Raw genomic sequence first — 20,377 nt, 5'->3', positions numbered from 1 at the left:
TTCATAGTTCTATTTAAAGGCAGCGATGAGTGGGTCGATTCAGATGCGATATGTGTGGGAGTGGGAAATGCCAAATCTTTGATATTTCGTATTTTAAACACTTAACCAATATATTATGAGGAACATAGCGTACTGTTTAAACAACTAATATAGCTAACTAAATTTTTTTATATCCACGCTGTTACCCGATTTTTATACCCACGCGGTTGTATGTGAGAGCATACCAAAATGCTCAGAGTGTTGAGAGGAACGATTATGTCTGTCCGTCCGTGCGTACGATAACTCGAGCAATAATTAATATATTTTAATGACACATATTACTCTTTGTCCAAGATAGGTTGCCATTGAAAATGGGGGAAATCGGTCACCACGTTCACATGCCATGTGTGGTAATTTTCAAAAAAGAAAAAAGTGCTATGTCTCTGTTACAAAGGAAGCAAAGTTACTAAAGTTTGGTAAAAGCGATACGCCCAAAACAAGATATACAACGAAAGTAAAATAAAAAATGGTGTTAACGCGTATCTCTGTAACCACTTCAAACTTTCCCAAGCTTAGGTAACATATTGTTCCCCACCTCATTTAGATTCAAATTAAATAGGGTTGAAGTCGGTTAAAAATGATACCCACTTTGCATATGTTTCTAAATTCCTGCCCGTCCGCCTCATGTTACAAGCTATAACTCAAAGTATATGTGAGTTTTAGTGAAATATGCGCTGGTATATAAAGTTCCGTCCGGACCGTATTTAGCATTTTCTTGCTTATTTATATTCACCTTATATCTACATTAGGGCGGGTCGATTTAAAAATCGCTCATTGCTCTGTGAAAATCGTATTCTAAGGATCAAAATAAGAAACTTTGCCGAAGGAACCACGAACGAAAAATCCCACTTTGACCCATTTAGAGTACTCCAATCGAGTCCAAATGTATGACCGACCCCCCCTAACTTTGGACTGCCGATCCACCCATGCCAGTGGCACACCCCCTGGAACTCCCCTGGGGGATTCGCCATGCAATCATTTCAAAATATCACTATTTTTGGCCTTTACATGAGAAAAGAAACTAAAAAGTTCGACCCAAATTGGGAGACATCAGAATTCGTTTTAGAGGTATGCTTCCTTCGGCAAAGTTTCTTATTTTGATCCCTAGAATATGATTTTCACAGAGCAATGGGCGATTTTTTTGCCTCCCCACAAATCGACCCGGCCTAATCTACATGGTTATAATAATGGGCTTCTAAATCTATGAAGTAATAAATTTCTTTTCGTCCAAAAATAAATGTTGCAGTTCATATCAAATAAAGAATTTTAAAGGCCTAATGAATAGTATTAATAAAAGGGATTGAAGCCTCAGTAAATTCCGATGAGCAAGGTTTTGCAGTAAACTCATTGCTGATGTTATCATAAAAATAAAATATACAATATTGTTTAAAGTAGAATGATTATTTACAATTAATTAAACACATCCAATGCACAGGTTGGTTAAAAAGTAAGAAAGCAAAAACAAAAGCTTGCTAACTTTTAATTGAAATTAGGTTTTTTATTTAATCTTAAACTTCAATACACTTTGTAATGATTTTCCGGAAGTTCTGCAAAATACTGTTCCACAGCTTTTTGTTGTATTGTTAACGAATGTTGCATTAATTTTCCGAACAGCTTTCTCATATGTAATTCTTCATGTAACATGTGGAGTATTCTTTCATCTGAGATTCATATGGCGTCAGCAACTTCACACTTAGTCAAACTTGCATTTTCTCAAATATTACTTTTACTTATTCTATGAATTCTGCTGTTTTTGCATTTGTATACGACCACGACCACTTGCATTCTCCAAGGCAAAAGAATTTTATTATACATTGACACGTCAACTTCAAATTGTTTATAAACAAAGAACGAGTTGGCAACGCTGTAAAAAAAGATTACACTAACGTACATATATGCAAAGCATCACGACGAAATTCGCCCAATGGCAGTGGCAAAATACGGACCACTGTGACTTTATGTTGAATATTCTCAGTCGTTTAAAGTGTTACATTAGTTATTTGTTTAATTAAAAACTAGTAGAAACTATTTTCTTGCAATTTATTTTCTCTTATTGTCATAGCTTCTGGAATCACATATTGTTATCGACATATTTGCGTTCCGATTGTGCTTAATCGAGTGATTTTGCTGGGTGAACGTTTGTGGACGACGTCGCTCCGCTGAGCGAGATTCACAATTCGCCTGAATTGTGCTTACACTTAATAGGAACTGCCCAGCCCTAAGAAAATGCTTGCCTTTCCTCGGATATCGCAAAAACTGATCAAAATTACCTTCAGTTGCTACTTGGTGAATTATGTATCTGACTCTTGAATTATGGCCGATGTCATTTTTCTGAAAACTTTAAGTATCAGGTACAGTTTTCAATCTAATTTAGGCTTTTCCAAATAAAAAAGGGTATTAAGGGGGTTTAACCTGTTCTTAGATGTTTTTAAGAATTTCCGGTCAATTGGCCTGCTACATTTAGAAAAGGATCAGTTTTTTTGCTTATAAGTGCAAAGATAAGTGTGCAAGTGCCAGTGCGAATTAATTCGATCTTGTGTAAAGAGCATACAAAAAACTAATTGAGATCGTCTGAAAAGTGAAAGAATTGAATATTCATATATCTAAAATATAACAACAGTAAGTACAAAATATACATATGTTCTGAATTTGTCACGTGGATTATCCTTTTTTTTTTCAATTTCACCAGTTTTTTTTAGAAAATGGGCCGAAAGTCGGATTTGACGTCGGGACAACAGCAACAAATTGCAGTTCTTTTGAATATCCAAGGCGTCTGTGGTAAATGTTGCTAAAAAGTGGAAAAATACCAACAACGTTTTAGCGGTAACTTCAAACAATTGCCAAAATTGTCGCCGAGAACGCATCACCTCAACCAGGCAGGATAGCAAAATAGTCCAAACAGTTCTCTGGAACAGAAATGCTTCAAGTCGGATGATATTAAGAGAGGTTCAGGAATCTGGACTAAATATTTCAGAAAGAACGTTACGCCGACGCTTATACGCAAATGGACTTTTTTGCAGATGACCGCCAAAAAGGCAAAACTGCACCGTGTATGCGAAATCGGCGGAAACTTTGGGAACAACTTCACAGAGACTTCAACGCGGAATATTGGAAAAAAGTAAGTTAAAAAAACATTTTTGATTAGATGAATATTCCCAATTTTTTGGGGTTTTGTTTTTCTTCTTACAGATCATCTTCAACAATGAATGCCGATTGGAAGCGGTCACAAAAACAGCAAATTTTGATAGCAGAAGATCCTGAGAACTATATTCTGAAGATTGTGTGCTTCCAAGGGTCAAACACAGACCCCCCCCCCCCACCCCCCCCCCCCCCCCCAGCGTTATGGTTTGGGGCTGTATAACCTCTGAGGGACCAGGTCCCCTACATTTTGTTGATGGAACAATGCGCTCTGTCCAGTACGTGGACGTGCTGGAAAACGTTTTGCTGCGATATTTAGAAACCCTGAAGTGTCCGAAAGACGAATACACCTTTACACAAGATGGAGCTCCATCTCACATATCCAGGATGAGCGTGAATTGTCTGAATTCAACGGAAATAATGGTTTTGCCATAGCCTGGCAATTCCCCGGACCTTAACCCCATCGATAATTGTTGGGCATACCTTAAATCGGCAGTATACCAGCGGAATAACACCACCATACAACAGCTTATGGAAAACATCGAAGATGTATGGCATAATTACCAAAATCTTAAGATGAAGATAACACAATGCGTAGCCAGTATGCCTCAACAAATTGCGGCCGTCTTAACAGCAAGGAGAGGAGCCACGAAATATTAGTTTAAAATAAATATTTTTAATGCAAAAATGTCAAGAAACTTTTAAGCCGTTTGCTTGTTATTCGCTCTCAAAACCATAAATATGTAATTTTTATCATCGGTCATAATTCAATGGCCAGGTACTGTAAATGTTTGAAAATGGTGCAGGGGCACTACTAAAAAATGTTTAAGGGGGAACGCCACTGTGGGGGGTCAAAAAATAGTCGATTTTTGGGATTTTTGTTTTGTAAGTAGGAATGATTATTCAAGGATCGGGCAAAAGGCAATTTATTATAAATGTATTAAACTATAATGATGCAAATTTTTATTAAAAAATATTGAAAATTGACAAATTTATTTAATAAACGTAACGAGTTAAAAAAAATGACGTCATCTGGTGGCAGCGATACAGCAATGAATAATCATCTGAAATCAAAAAACCAAAAATGTTATTAATCTACACAATAGTGGCTATCGTTGTACGTAGCCGTTTTTTTTTTTTTTTTTTTTTACAAAATTGTGGTGATTAGAATTTCGATGTGTGTTTTTCACCATTTTGTTTTGTTTTCAACGGGCCCAAAAAATAGTTATTTTCAAAATTTTGAAAATCGGCTACGTACAACGATAGCCAATGCCTTTAAAAAAAAAAGAAAATTAAAATCGGTTCAAATCGTTGCCACCGTATCAAAAAAAGTCGTTTCGAGAAAAACGCGTTTGAAATAAAGCATCGTATCGCTACGGGGCCGAACCTACGGGCGCTCACTTAAGTGCACATAGAATCGGGAATAAAGCGAATTTCGCCTTAAATTTTTACCATATTTTCTTGAGTAGTTATACTAACAATTTATGAAAAAAAAATCGATTTTTTTTTTAATTTTCACAGTGGCGTTCCCCCTTAAAATGCATTAATGAGAACAATTTTATTTATATTTTTATTTACAGCTTAATATAATTTTAATAATTTAAACAGAAGTTTGGAATTGAATGGCCCGTAGTCATAGCCCAACGTTAAAACACATTTTAGATAAACTCAAATTCTAGTTTCATCTCAGTTTTTAAAATTTTATCAATCATGGTTATGTTAAAACTAATTTCTAGCTAAATTGAGAGAGAACAGAGGTATCCCTATAAAACGAAAAAATTTACTCAGCAATATTAAGAAATATGATTACTTTAATTAGTTCATGTATGATTAATTAGTATGTATGTATGCAGCGCTGCCAATTTGTTTGCTTTTTTTTTTTGGGATCTCGTAGTGCATCATCCGAAATCGCAATCTGGTATATTTTCTGATTAATAAGATCGTGGCATTACTTAAATTTTAACACCATAACGCTATTAAAATAGTGTTTATTATGAAACATAATTTAAATCATTAAAATCTTTTGTAACTTCTCTAAGACTACAGCCAATGCCAGCGACAAATTTTTAGCTGGTCTTATAAGATATTTTTTGCTATTGATTAAATATAAAGATTTTTTTAAGATTGCAACGATTAGTCGACATTAATTTTACAACAATTTCTTGCTTTAAAATTAAATAAAAGTATTCATCAAAAGTTTTTTAACTCTGTAGAGTAAAGTTGTATAAGACTTCCATATTTGTCATGCACGGTATTTATAGTACTCATGGTCGAATTACATTTAGCTTGTAAGCACGCGCTGCAACTAGGCATTGCCCATTGTTTTTAAAATAACAAAAGTAGCGTAACTCTTAGCACAATAACTCACGAACTATTGAATGAAATATCATGCAATTTTTTACAGCTGTCTTCTTTAAGTTAGTACTAACTGAAAAAGATGTGACTGTAATAAAAGTAGTGCCGTCTACGGTGTCGGATAAAACATATTGGACTGATACCTATTAGTGAAGCTATATCTTTTTACTCTTGCAAATATTGCTTTAAATAAAAAAAATATCACAGAAATGAAAAGCAACCAGTTGTTATATGAAAACATAAAAAAATATTTCCTCAATCCAATTGAGAACCTTTGGGAGATACTCAGTAGGAGGATAGACAGGTAAGGAGTAAATGGGGACAAAAAGAATCTATTTGAAGCTGCCAAACAAGCCTGGTTGAATATTTCATTCGACGTTATCAACAATCTAATAGCTTCCATGCCAAAAAGATGTTATGAAGTTATAAGAAATAATGGTTATGCTATAAAATATTAGTTAATTATTGTTATTCGAATATGTTTTGTCGCTCTGAATATCGCATATGTTTTGTTTTTTACGCATATAATTTTATGAAGTAAATTATTTATTAAGTTTTTTTATCCATTCAAAAAATAAATAGTTCGTCTTAATTTCTGGGTATTTAATTTATATTTGAAATGACATTTCACGTTAGGAAAATATAATTACATCGATGTATGAATGAGTACAATATGTTTTGTCCAACACTGTATGTGTTAGGCTCGGGACTTTTCATCACATGTGTTATGTATTATCAGCAAAATCTTTACTTCACAAAGCATTATTTTAGGAAATATGTTTTGTTTAGATTCCTGCTATAAATATAGAATAAAAAATATAATAAAAATTGTATTGGAGAACCGTCGTGTAAAAAAGGCCGTGTAGAGAGAGAGTTAGGAGTACGTTAATTAAAGCCAATTGAAATCTAAAAATGTCTTAATATGAATATATAATTTTATTTGAAAGTGTACTGTTTACATTTCCCAATTAATGGCATCAAAAATAGCTAAGTTTTCACTTCTGATTCAATAAAGCTATATATGGCCCTTTGTTCCTCCTAGGAACCACGGAAAAAATATATAGATTTGTGTTTAATGACTTATATATTAATATTCGATTATTCTTTATGATTATAGGTAACTCATCAATAAAAGGTATTTCTTACCAAACACTCTGTGACAGTTACATATTCTACGAAATTAGCCAGCGGCATTTGTTTATGAAGATCATTAGGTCCTGAACTATAAACAAAACAGTTCTTGAAGACATCATTGCCATTCACCTCTAATAATAATTTGGGCGAACAAAGAACAGCTTTAAACATGGTGGATTATTATAAAGTTCTGGACATATCGCAAAGTGCGACGGAAAGTGAGGTGAAAAAAGCGTAAGTTGTTTCTTGTATAGTATGTATATTTATAAGTATTTAATAAAGTTTTTTGTCGGAACTATCAGGTGTTTTTTTAGAGCTTGTGAACTTAAAATGAGAACATTTTTTCGATAAAATCTGGTAGATAATTACATGGCATTTATATGTCCGCCGCGGTTACGAGTTAAATGGTCTATTCGAGCAGTCCTATTTCAAATAAATGTGAATAAAAAATCTAAATGAGCCCAATCAGTAAAAATGCGACTCAAACGATGGTCATTTGGATTCAATTCTTGCACGAACTGTATTTTATAGGTACGTAAGCCAAGCTCCTTAAAATTTTCCACGCAGTCGAAGGACAAAGGCCAAAAAGTGAACGTCGCGACAGATTTATTTTTTTTTTAAGTACATTTACACAATTCGGAAGCGTTGTTCTGGCGTTAAACGATTCAAACCTTACTGAACAGAAATTTCAAGACAGTTTCCCAATCTCAGCTGTCAAACCGTAGTTGTCGATGCCAATATTTCTCATGCAGCAAAAAAAAAACACCTGATACATAAAAACACAACTGGAGTAGAGAGACGTATACGTTTTAAAATTTTGTTAATTTTATTGTTACATTTTACCCTAATATTTGTTAATTTTATCATATAGCTATAAAAAATTGGCGCTGAAGTGGCATCCTGATAAAAATCCTAACAATTTGGACGAAGCCAATAAGCGATTCCGAGAACTATCTGAAGCTTATGAAGTTTTGTCGGATGGTAAGTTTAATCCGAATAATAACATTTATTTACCTATTTAATTAAAATCTCTTGTTTAATAAACCTTGATTACGAAAGGGGAACAGAAAATAGTAAAGTACTCGACCAAAAAATTAGAAAAACCGAAAACATTCTCAAGTTTCATAAAATGCCCTGGTAGCTAGAGCTTTTATCTTAGCTTAATCTATAATTTTAATTATATCTTAATAAATAATAATAATAATAATGTAATGCCCCCTTTGCTTTGGTAGCGAAATATAATATAAAAGAATTCAATAATTTTTTTATTTTTTTTTTTTATTATCCCATGTTTCTATTTTTTGGACGGGTACAATTTTTTTAATATACATATAAAGACATGCATACATATGTACTCGCTTATAGCACGTAGGCGGAAAATATATGATGCACGTGCAACCCTCCACAAGGAAGGTTCAAACAGCAACTATTCGAAGGCTCGTGGATATACGAGTGGCAGTGGATACAGATATCGGACCCGGTCAGATTCTAAACGCGACTACAATTTCAACTATAACGATGACGACTACAACAGATATGATAATAATTCTACGAAACATGGAAACCGGTATCAGTCTTTTACATTTCGCAATCTATTTGAGTGGACGCCCTTCCATAAATTGTTTGGTAAAAATAGTTCTTCTCAAGGCATTTATTCCATTGCTCGCTTTTCTAATGGTTTCTTAAAAACTCCGCATATCTGTATGTTTTTCCATTTTTGTTTACTAACTCTGATCTAAGGATGAGTCTGCTTAATACGAAATGCATATACATTTTCTGATATACTGAAGACATGACATTTTGAATAATAATTTTTTAAAGTTCCATTGAAAATGTTTATATCGCCGTCCTTATCCTGTGCTTAGTTTTTATATCAAGGGTTGCACCGAATAAAATTGTCCGCTACTAAAATGAAAGTTTTTCGAACCGGTGGTCTGATTTTTGCAATCTTTAATGCCACTTATTTTAAGATTTTGAAGGTCTTTGGTTGCTTTCTTTATTGCCTTCCTTTGCCTCTTATCAAGAACCGAATATTTTTGAATTAGTCTTAATTCTGGGCAGTTGTTGGCTTGGCTTCTTACCACATTTTTTCGAAATTACTGCAAGACGATTTGCTGCAGTGACATTAAGCAAGGTCAAGGCAAAGGAACGTGAATACTTCATGCTCTCTTAAAAATATAAGCAGCCATCATTCATTCACGTATAAAATAAAATAAATAAAAAATAAAATTCACATACACATTGTACCCGATGTAACGAAAAATTTGCTCATGTTGCCGCAACTTCAAACTGCCTGCTAAAAAAGATATCTGCAAGTCCCTGGATATCTGATACGCATAATACGAAGCTACTTTAGGGATTGAATCTTGCAGTATGATACGGATGCCGGTCTAAAGACATATAAAGTCACTGGTGGCGTCCCTCAAGGATCAATCCTTGGACGCTCACTGTGGAACGCCATGCACGAGTACTTAGCTTAAAATTGCGGGATAATGCAACACTGGTAGGCTATGACGATGGCATCGCTCTAGTGGTCACACACCACCTGCAGGAGAAGTATAATGATGCAGCAGCTAGGGTCCAACTATGGCTCTCCGCTGCAGAGAGCTGAAGTTGACCGTACAAAACACAGAAGCGGTTCTCGAAACTGCGCGAAAAAAAATAGTTCATGAAATTGCGGATAGGTGGTCATGAAATACTGTCGGAAGAGGCAATAGTCTATAGGCGTAACGATTGATGCACGGCTCTGTTTTAAGCAATATTTAGCAACTGTGGGTTCCAAAGCAGCGGCAGTGAACGGTGCTCTTACAAGAATTCTTCCAAACATAGGCGGACCGCAAGGCGACAGAAGGCACCTTGTGTGAAGTGCCAACTGAAGCTGCAGAACGTCTGCATTCGTTAGAAAAGTGGCATAGTAGACAGGAATCGTCTGGTTGGACCTATAGAGTTATCCCCAAAATTTGTCAATGTGTGACCAGAAGGCTCGGAGACGTAGACCACTATTTAACCTAAATATTGAGCGGTCACGGATGTTTCTTGTAGTACCTACATCATTTTCACATGGAGAGCACTTCGTTTTGTCCAAGCTGCAAGAATGCAATAGAAAGCGCGGAGCACGTGTTCTACTACTAAAATCGTTTCAACGAAGAACGCCGAACGCTTGTGTTAGTCTTGGGTGAACAGCTGAGCCCAGACAGCTCAGCCGAAATACTGTTACAAAATTCTGTTTTATGTTTACTTAATACACTTAGGTAAGGTTAGGTTAGGTTAGATGCATTATGCTAAGTTTTAATAGGTCTTGATCATTCAAGAGTGATGATTTTTCACACTCAATAAATTGTACATGCTTACCAGCAAATTGCAAACGGTTCTGCTGTGTCATGCAAGCTTCCGTTGGTCAGTTTGGATTAGATAACCTTGTGTTATAATGAGTTTTGATATATTAGATGTATTCATAGTCATGTAAACTTATTGCTGTCTTTCAAAATTAGCCACAATTAGCAGTAAAGCACTATCGGTCATGCGGTATTCTCTCGCAGTCTCGGTTCAGCTGGATTTTTAAAAATGTGGAAAAAAACTTAAAAACAAAAATCGTAACTTTTACAGTTTTCAAAAACAGCTTATTTCGAGCACATTTTATTGGAGTTTAAAAATATGTATATATTTGTGGTGCCCATTCGAGAATAGTGGCCAAAATATTGCATCATATTGAAAAAAAAAAACTTGGAAAAATTGAAAAAATTAGCGCTTGTTATTGAAAATTTCTTTTGAACGTCAATCGTTCAATCTTAGAATTGTATACATTCATAACGCACATACACTCCCCTTCCCAAGACCATATTGAAATGAAAAATGGGTTAATTATGTATTTTTACTTCATCAAAAACACCATAAATCGGTTTTTTACCAATAAATAAAAAATTTGAGGGTTTTTGAATTTTCTAAACACAGTTTCGTGTTGTACTGGTCTTGACCTAAAACGTGCACTATATCACTTGAAGAGTTCTTTCGATTTTTTTTATTTTGTAGCACCGTGTTATTATTGTACTATTTAGCATATAAGTATATAAATTTATAAATCAGGTCTTAAGACCGTAAAAACTAAATAAAATAAAAAACAACTAACGAAATTAAACAGTGCAGTTGAAGAAAAGCGGCCCGAATTGACAAATCGAAAAAGGATTGTATTTCATAATGACAATGCAAGGCCACACACATCTTTGGCCACTCAGCAAAAAGTAGTGGAGCTTGGTTGGGATGTTTTGCCACATCCACCATATATGTAGTCCTGACCTTGCACCATCTGATTACTTTTTGTTTCGATCTTTACAAAATTCCTTGAATGGTAAAAATTTCAATAATGATGATGATGTCAAATCGTACCTGATTGAGTTTTTTGCTAACAAAAAACAGAAGTTTAATGAAAAAACACAGCATTATGATGCTGCCTGAAAGATGGCAATAGGTCATTGATCAAAATGGGCAATACAATACAGAATAAAGTTATTTAGTTCCATGAAAAAAATTGTCTTTGATTTTCTAAAAGAAATCCGCAATTACTTATTTGCCAACCCAATATTTAACCGTGTTTCTAGTTGCTACAACGAACTCTCTCATATGGAAGTGAGATAATAACTGCCTTTTCAGCCAATCGTTTTTTTTTTTTGTTTTTTTTTTTTTTTTTTTTTTTTTGAATAACGAAGGAAGAGCAAAGTATTTTGCACATAAAATCACATTATCTGTATTTGTTTCATAAGCCCTTTCAAATTTGTTATATAGTTATTTTTATTAACAAACCGTTTCCGTTTCCTGATGCGTTTGGATTGTTTGACTAACATCATTATATGTATTGTTTTATTTTTATTGCATTTAATTTACACTTTTAAACATTACAGAAAAAAAGCGTCGTGTTTACGACCAATATGGAAAAGAGGGTTTGCTTAGTGACCGCGGCAATCATCGATCTTCCCGTCATCATCACTCGCACGACTTCGAAGACTTTGATATAATGGGTTCTCCATTCGTGTTTCGGCCACCAGAGGAAGTTTTCCGTGAATTTTTTGGTGTAAATTCACCATTTGCGGATTTGTTTAGAGGTACAACCGCATAACTTTACTTTGTTTTATTCTTATTTAACACGTCCGTTTAGATGTACATGGCTATCCACAGTCGAACAGACATAATAACGGGCTAAGCAGTAGCGGACGTCAGCATGTTGGCACGAAATTGGCTTCGCCATTGGGAGCGCCTATGCTACATTATTCTATGATGGATTTCATGATGCCTACAAATGGATTCACTTCATTCAGCTCAATGCCAATTGGAAGAGGTAGTACAGGAAATGGAGCAGTCAAACGCACTTCAACTTCAACGACATTCGTAAACGGCAAAAAACTGATGACTAAACGGTAAGCAATGGATGTTGTATTTTGAAACATTTTAGCAATTAAAATTATTAATTTACAGAGTCTATGAAAATGGAAAGGAGACTGTATTTTCATATGAAAATGATGTCCTAAAATCAAAGACTGTGAACGGAGTTGCGCAGAAGCTCTCTTCAATTACAAACTAGGAAAAGTCATAAACTTAACAAAAACAAAAGGAAGAAAAGAGGAAAAGTTATCAAAACGATGACCTCTGTAACACTCCTCTCTAAGCCTAGGATTTCCCACTACCATAGTTTATTTAATTTGGTTATTATTATTTTTATACGCATACTTTAAATAATATTATAAATTAAGTAGTGATTATTGCAGAGAAATTGTTTAACTTTTCTCCACTGCAGTATGCTTATTTAACATAATCAGTATAAATGTGAGAGTGTGCGCTATGTAATATTTTATAAGGTTTTATTTTGAAGGTTACTTTATAAAAATCTTGGTAGTCAAGGAAATACAACTTTTTTATAAATCAAGAAATTGCTAAATGTTACTGAGTTTAAAAAATAAATTTTCGGTTTTACTTTAATAATGTTTCCAGTAAATAGTTAAAAATTAACTAGAAACATACAATGAAGCAAGCAGTACACATGATAACTAAATCATAATACTTACATATAAAATGTTTAACGGAATTGTAAAATGATGGAATTTCTAATATATTCGAATAAAACACCGGATTCTTATATATTTACGAGTGAAATGGTTCAGCATTACACATTTTATGTGAATTAAAGACGATTTGATAATAACTCGTAGTAAAATACCATATATAATTACCTCGAACAGAGAGTTATTGCATTATAAATGTACTAAATACGAACAGATGTACGTACATAAGCGAAGTAAATATTTATTGTTTGTTTTAGTTTCTCTCCGGTATATATAAAGTTGGCAAAAGGATAATGTGACGCAAAACAAACCACCAATCAATGAATTGATCGTTGTCTAAAATTCAGAATATTTGCTTATAATAAAAAGAAGAAGCTACCGACTTAAAACCTCCAATCTCTTCAACTAATTGTAATTTTTAGGGATTTTACTGGCCATAGCGCTGATCTCTACATGACAGTTTGATAAACACAATAAAACTACATATTTTACGCTATAACAGTAGGTGAATGGCTGTTTTGAGCTACATGTGTGAGTAAGAGCACATTAAATTAAAGTTTCTCGGCATTTCTTTAATATGAATACAAATTTCAAAAAGCTAACCCTCGCTTATACGAATTAAAATGCTAAAACTAATAGAAACTTTCTATTTTTGCTAAAGAATTTCGCCATAATTTTTTCAGCTCACTAATTGACGACAAGAATTGTTTGCAGACGTTTGTTATCTTAATACTCTGCATATTGCTCAATGTGAGCACAGTAGGAGTTAACTAGAGGTTGTATACTCCAGCAAATTTTGTTTTTGTTTTGTCAATTCAAGCAGGTCATTAGTATGATTCTGGAAACGAATGATGTTAAGTAATGTGTACAATTAGGCGAGATTAAATTTTATCGATAAATATTCAATTTCATTTCTTATCTCAATGAAACTGATCTGAGTTAGAGATTTCATCTGATGATTGTCGTACATTGTAATAACTGTGTTCGGTTTTCAAACAGAATATCTGATTTAGACGCAAAAATATTATATTTAATAGATTTGATTTAAATATTGTCAACGTAAAATTATTAAAATACGCAGGATCATCAATGGATTCGCAAAAAGTTGGAGGTAGTGATATAGTTATATTAAAACAAAAAACTTAACATATAATTAACAAAACAAAAAAATACAAGTTTATCTCCCGCACCAGGTTATTAATGTATAATATACATAATATAAAATTTAAGTAAGAGACATAAGATCTTAAAGTATAGAAATAAAAAAATGAAATATGGATACAAATTTTGATTTTGTTAACATTTAAATAAAACTCAAAAAATAGATTATTGTGCATAATGAAATAACAAAAATTGGTGGACCCTTTTAGTCTGCTTTTAGTATTGAACATATTAGTCTGTGTTGGGTTTTCTCTTAACTCTATGATAAATACAAATAGATATTTCTATAAATTGTGCTTCCAACGTTTCTTCAGGAGTCCCCCGAGACAGCCACCAGAACCGATTGTGCTCAGAAATCAGCTGTTTCGACAAGATGGGGCCAGAAAGAAAGGGATGTTAGATGAGTGGGCTTAAATGAGAATGTGAAGAAGTGGTTATTGTCAAGCGGGCTATCTTCACATGCCGGACGTACATGCGTTTTTTATTTATTTATTTTAAATTCTGGATAAGTATGAGTTTAACCTGTTACAATATTCAAAACTTAGTTATGCCCGCGAAAGCGGGTTGTTGTAGCAATTCGTCAGGTCCTGCCAGTGCGGTATAGTCAATGGTCAACGGTCAACGGTCGTCATCGTCTATCTCATCTAACGGCTCGTTCAAGAAACATGCTGTTTCCACGTATACGTCGCAAGGGAGGGGCGTGTTAGGTGAGTAGGTTTAAGAGGCAGGTAAATAGGTGGTGCGGGGTTTCTTCGCATGCCGGAAATGTTTTGAGTATATCGGGGTCGATGCTGGATAGGTACAATATCCTGAACGCAATTATGTGAAAATGTCGCCGATAAGGTCATTCATTCGGGGGCGGGAGTTTAGGAAAGTGGTAAGAGGCTCGCGATGAATGCTGTGTAATGTCTGTCTATATACTGTGTTGGGTCCTGGAGAGCGTCGGCGTAGCTAAAGAGAGGCCTCCTGACTCGCCTTGGTGTTGCCTCAGCCTCAGCTGTAGTAACCCAGCAGGAATTGCTTTCTGAGCATTTTACTATTCCCCTTAAGGGGGTATTCTAGTCTAGAAATTTGGAAAAATCGAAAATTTTTTTTCAAAATTCGATAGGTTAAGTATTCAAAAATATCTCCCTAAAAGGATTTTTCAAAATTCGAATTATTTTCGAAGTTACAACTATTTTAGTGACGCGACAGCTAGACTGGTTTGAGTGGACGGCGAACTTTAAACGTGTTTTTCTCAAAACTACTTCTTTCGATATGGTCGACACGATATCTCAAGTTCTAATCAACCGATTTGCTTGAAGTTAATCATGAATATTTTTTAAATATATCTCTATCGGATGAAGCACGAAAAACTGGAAATTTCAATTTTTTAATATGTGTACACAATTCGAGAAAGCTTAAAAATTAGGGAAAAATCGAGCTCAATTTTTGAGTAGCCGCCATTTTATGAAAAAAAATGTTTTCCCTTTTTTTCTGCGTCATACGATAATGACATTGACTGAGGGTGAAGAATTTGTCATCGTTTTTTTTCAGATGACCACAAGGGTAGAAATCGTGACGACGAGGGCACTGCCTTTTGTTTTCCCCTTCCACTTCAAGGACGCATAATTCCATGAATTTTTTTTTTCAAATTCATTTTGTGCGCTCTTAATATATAAATAAATAAATGATAAAAAAATGGATAGTAAAAATATCAATAGCTTTTTTTTTATTCACCGTCAAAGAATGCTCGAAGTTCAGGCCTTTAGACTAGAATACCGATAGCATAGTAGCCTAGCTGTGGCGATTTTGTAAGGGAGACATCAGGAGGCGATTTGAGTACGGTGTTGCGGTTTTGGACATTCGAGGCTGTTGCGGTTGTATGCGCCGAGAAGAAGAGCAAAATATCAAAGGTGCCCCCAATAGTTTGGGCGTGCAACTTTCTGATAACACGATGCTTGGATCTGTCGATCGATGAATGCAATATCAATTGTCGGCTGCTTCCGACTGGAAATTGGGCCGAATATAGAACGAGTCGCAGCAGCAGCGATCACCTTGCGGAGATCGTGTTCGACTACGCGTACATCAGTGGCAATGGATAAAGGAGCGAGAGTGCCTTCAGTGAATTCCGCTAAACCGACCTAATTAGTTTTATTAAAGGTTATATACGAACGATGATTCGCGGAAATAAAATCAGTGGGTTTTGGTGCCATACCTCGCCAAGTTAGGTCAGGGAAGCTGCTGCAGTTACTCACTATATTGGTGGGCGCATCGTCGTTTACTGAATGCTGAATGTCGAATCGTCTATCTGATCTGCCAGAAGTTGTCCCCTACGATCATTTGGGAGGTTTAAACGTTAAAAATCGTGGCGCGCATTAAAGTCGCCGACTACCGAACCGTTTTCACCTAAATTTTAAATATCGATAAATATTAAATATGAGCTCGATATTGAATGCCCGGACAGCTAGACATTGATATTCTATCGTGTTGTCCGTGCGGTCGATGTCTACATTGATAAGATGATATTTCACGCACTGTACTTATAGTGAATTCCAAGAGTTTAAAATTTCTCGGTAAGATTTCCCCCTTAAGAAACCCATAAGTTTTATTCATTTTGTGACTTTTTTCTGTAACTAAGCAGTTAAAATCTCTACGCTTAACAATCTCCTGACTTCCTTGGTCCACCCCAAATGCGAAATTCATCCACACATCATGCACATCGCGTCGTGAGAGAAGGGCAATGTTTATTATTATTAATTGCAAAAAATCTTCAGGAAAAGCAAAAGTTATCTGTTGTGTTCTTATGTTACGTGTGGGCAGTTTGGCCACATAGTCGCGTGCTATCCACCATGATATGGAGTCTCATTGAAGGTAAACGCCTAATATAAATGAATGTGATTGCGATATCGTAGAATACCCGAAGATTACTATGCCTTTTCGTGTGGTTATAGATTCCTTTTCGGGGTCTCTCAATGTAAACACACACATCGTTTACAAGAATATACATATTTTGGAAACGATATATATGTATATGTATGTCAAGCAATATTATAATATATTGTTTGAGGGATATTGGCAGTACACTTTATTATAGGAAAACTAATTGTTATTGTAAAAAAACTTGTGAAGTTATGAAAAGCAAAAACGTAAGAAGCTATGAAAAGCAAAATGTAGAAGTAGGCTAGTAAAATAAAAGGCGTCTGATAAATTATTATTCCAAAGAACACCTTATATCATTGGAGTTTTGGTGATTGAAAGAAGAGTGGGATCGGTAACGAAGTGAAGGGCGGAAGTGTTGAGCCGCCTTCGAATCGTTAATGTCGACACATATAATTTCAACCTTGCTGCAATAGCCTGTGAGAGGCAGTGTTTGAATGCACTGACGGGGTCGGTTAGGTTACAATGTCTGCCACTCTCTATAAGTATGTAGAGATGTCCACTTCAGCTTGGAGGCCCATTATGATACCACTTGTTGGGCCCAAGTCTCCACCTCTAATTCTCGATGTAGTGAAACCATTTTGCCTCTCCGAAAAACGGTGAAAAATTGTGTTTATTTGGTATTCGTGAGAAGGAACTTTAAGGTCATAAGCCGTTTATAGTTCAGCGGGAAAGATGTCATCTAGTCCTAGAGATTTTTGCAGTTAGAAATACCTTATTGCTCATTACAATTTTTACGACTTACGATATTCTCGGAGTAGTTCCAGTTCACGCTAAAAATGTTCACATCGTTGTCCTTTGTGCACTTGGGAAAATAGGTGTTCATTGCAACGTCTAACATTTCATTCCATGTAGAGATCCAGCTACCGATTGGCTTCTGGATGAAATTCGGAAAAATGGGATTTCTAGGTAGTATTTTCCGTAATCGATTTCCTTCAGAGCATTTTTCCATGTTTCGCAGAAGTCTTTCCAAACTTCTCTTTGTGCTCTTCTGACGATTTTTGAAATATGATATTTTCAGGGCACAAGTTTGCCAGAACCGGATCTTTCTGCTCTTGTTGCTCTTCTTCGCACCTTGATGCAGGCTTTTCTCATATCAACTATTTCAGCAGTCAACCAGTAGGCAGGTTTGTGTTTGCCACCATATCTACATCTGGGCATCGATGCATCACAAGCGGCTTCTATCTGGGTGGCTGTATGTTCCGCCATATTAACCGCACTCGTGGCGAAAAGGTAAGCATCATCCCATGCCGACTTAAATGTCTTGCTATTGAAGGCCGTTTTTTTCCACTTTTGTCGCGTCCTCCATTTTTCAGAGTTTCGCCCATCCTCCTGTATTTACATTATTATGCCCAGACTTGAATGGACTTCTCGATCCTCCACTTCACTCGATTTGCCGTTACGCGGTCTGCGAATGCCAGGTCAATTGTGGACCGCCTAAGCCTGAGCGATTAAGTTCTGCGGCTCGTACGATCCTCTCCAACATCAGGTTAAAGAAGTCACACGACAGCGAGTCACACTGTCTGAAACCTCGTTTGGTATCAAACGGTTCGGAGAGGTCCTTCCCAATTCTGACGGTGCTGCTCGTATTGAGCAACGTCATCCCTTTTAGCCGTATTAGTTTTGCGGAGATACCAAATTCAGACATCGCGGCATGGAGGTAACTCCTTTTCGTGCTGTCGATTGCAGCTTCGAAGTCGACGAAAAGATGGTGCGTGCCGATTCTCCTTCCATGGGTCTTTTCCAAGATTTGGCGTATTGTGAATATTTGGTCGATGGTAGACTTTTCAGGCCTAAAGCCGCACTAATAAGGTCCAATCAGTTGGTTGACGGTGGGCTTCAGCTTTTCACACAATACGCTCGCTAGAACCTTATAGACTATATTTAGAAGACTAATCACGCGGTAATTGTCACAGATTGTAGGATCACCATTCTTAGGGATTGGGCAGAGCACACTTAAATTCCAATCAGCAAGCATGCTTTCATCCGACCATATTTTGCATAGAAGCTGATGCATGCACCTTACAAGCTCCTCGCCGCCATGTTTGAATAGCTCAGCCGGCAGTCTGTCAGCGTCCGCGGCTTTGGCCTTTTGGCCAGCATCTCAAGCTCCTCACACTCACGTATTTCTCGTTTCTTCTTTCGGATAATACGTCTCTCTTCCTTTTTCAGCTCTCTGTAGCGATCCCACATGGCTCGCGTTGCGCCCGATCGCAGCGTGGCTCTATAGGCGGCATCCTTTCTTTCTGCGGCAGCATTACATTCCTCGTCGTACCAACTATTTTTTCGGGCTCGCCGAAATCCGATTTCTTCTTCGGCGTCGGTACGTAGAGAACGAGAAATGTTACTCCATTGCTCGTGCATGCCGGTTTCTTGGGCAGTACTCTCTGAGCGCAGGAGTGACGGTCGAGTGGCGAATCTTCTGGCTGTCTGTTGTGATTGCAGATTTTCGATGTGAACATTCTTCATGTAGGTAGATGTACGTTTTTTGCTGCGCAGAGGCGTGTGCGCAGTTTGCCTGCAACAAGGTAATGATCCGAGTCGATGTTCGGTTCTCGGATCGTACGTATGTACATCTAATACACTAGAAGCGTGTCTTCCTTAGTCTACCGATACCTAGTTGCGGACTCTATTCAAAATAGCTATGTATTGTTTAACGAGGCTAAAATATACCGACTATATGAAAAAGTTTCCGCTGATGGTTGTATTATTCAAACGTCGTTTAATACAAAAGTGTTCGCTTACATTGGAATAAATATTAAGAGGAGAGCATGAGAAATACTGGTAAATTACGCACGGTGATACACATACAGTGTAAATAATTCTTACATCTTTACAATGGTTGTCAAGATTCCGTTACTTAATATGCCCGTATTCCATAATGTCAAAGTCTTATGACTAGAAAATACTACCAAAATCAACCAGATAGAAAGATCTCCTTACCCTGAATGAATCAGGAAAAGGACAGTCCCAATCGCATTGTTCATCTTGGAACTATCTGTGTAAAGTGATGATCCCGGGAGAATTGTCAACTTTCTTGTCTCAGTCAGTTCCTGACCAAACAATAACCCCAAAGTACCTGGGAAAATTTGTCTCAGTGTCATCTCTTATAGGCCATAAGCCATCATCCTTTCCTTATGAAAGGAGTCTCACAGCTTATACTGAGATGCGTTATAACATTGAGGATATCTGGATAACTTCTGGATTAACTCTCAGAAACAATGATCCTTGACATTCAATTTTTAAAACACCTTTCATGCTATTACTCTCACGACGGGGAATAACATAGCCGCCAAAATTGACCCATCAGAAGCATAAACGACGCACTTCACTCGTTCCCACGACAGTCAGTTCTACGTTAGCGGAACTACCCGGATTTATTTCGGCCAAGGACTGTCACTTCAGCAGCATTCCTCGGATATGTATAGCGAATGTTTATGCTGCTATAACAACAACAACATAGTTCCCTATTCTGTTTGAGTTTAATAAGCACTGAATTGATTGTCGTAAATAATAAACAGGAGAAATCCCTCCTGCTTGAGGCGCGTTCACATTTCCCGTTTGCCCGCAGCTTCCAAATT

General features: G+C 36.2%; 1 protein-coding gene across 2 annotated transcripts in view; it reads left to right on the top strand.

The window, feature by feature from the left end:
- LOC129244043 (dnaJ homolog subfamily B member 6) overlaps window positions 1-12,784 on the top strand; it is a 31,535-nt gene extending 18,751 nt beyond the window's left edge. Inside the window, exons 2-7 of one of the 2 annotated variants that reach the window (XM_054881639.1) lie at window positions 6,650-6,900; window positions 7,538-7,647; window positions 8,032-8,292; window positions 11,562-11,762; window positions 11,816-12,074; window positions 12,133-12,784. In XM_054881639.1, coding sequence (XP_054737614.1) covers window positions 6,836-6,900; window positions 7,538-7,647; window positions 8,032-8,292; window positions 11,562-11,762; window positions 11,816-12,074; window positions 12,133-12,238 — 1,002 coding nt within the window. In that variant the 5' untranslated portion in view covers window positions 6,650-6,835 and the 3' untranslated portion in view covers window positions 12,239-12,784. The remainder of the gene's footprint in view (window positions 1-6,649; window positions 6,901-7,537; window positions 7,648-8,031; window positions 8,293-11,561; window positions 11,763-11,815; window positions 12,075-12,132) is intronic. The other variant, XM_054881638.1, reaches the window with a different exon arrangement.
- Window positions 12,785-20,377: the final 7,593 nt, after the last annotated feature.

Source organism: Anastrepha obliqua, chromosome 4 (genome assembly GCF_027943255.1).
Source record: "Anastrepha obliqua isolate idAnaObli1 chromosome 4, idAnaObli1_1.0, whole genome shotgun sequence".
Classification (NCBI taxonomy): Eukaryota; Metazoa; Arthropoda; class Insecta; order Diptera; family Tephritidae; genus Anastrepha; species Anastrepha obliqua.
Note: the sequence above shows the minus strand (reverse complement) of the source record. Positions and strands in the feature narration are given on the sequence as shown.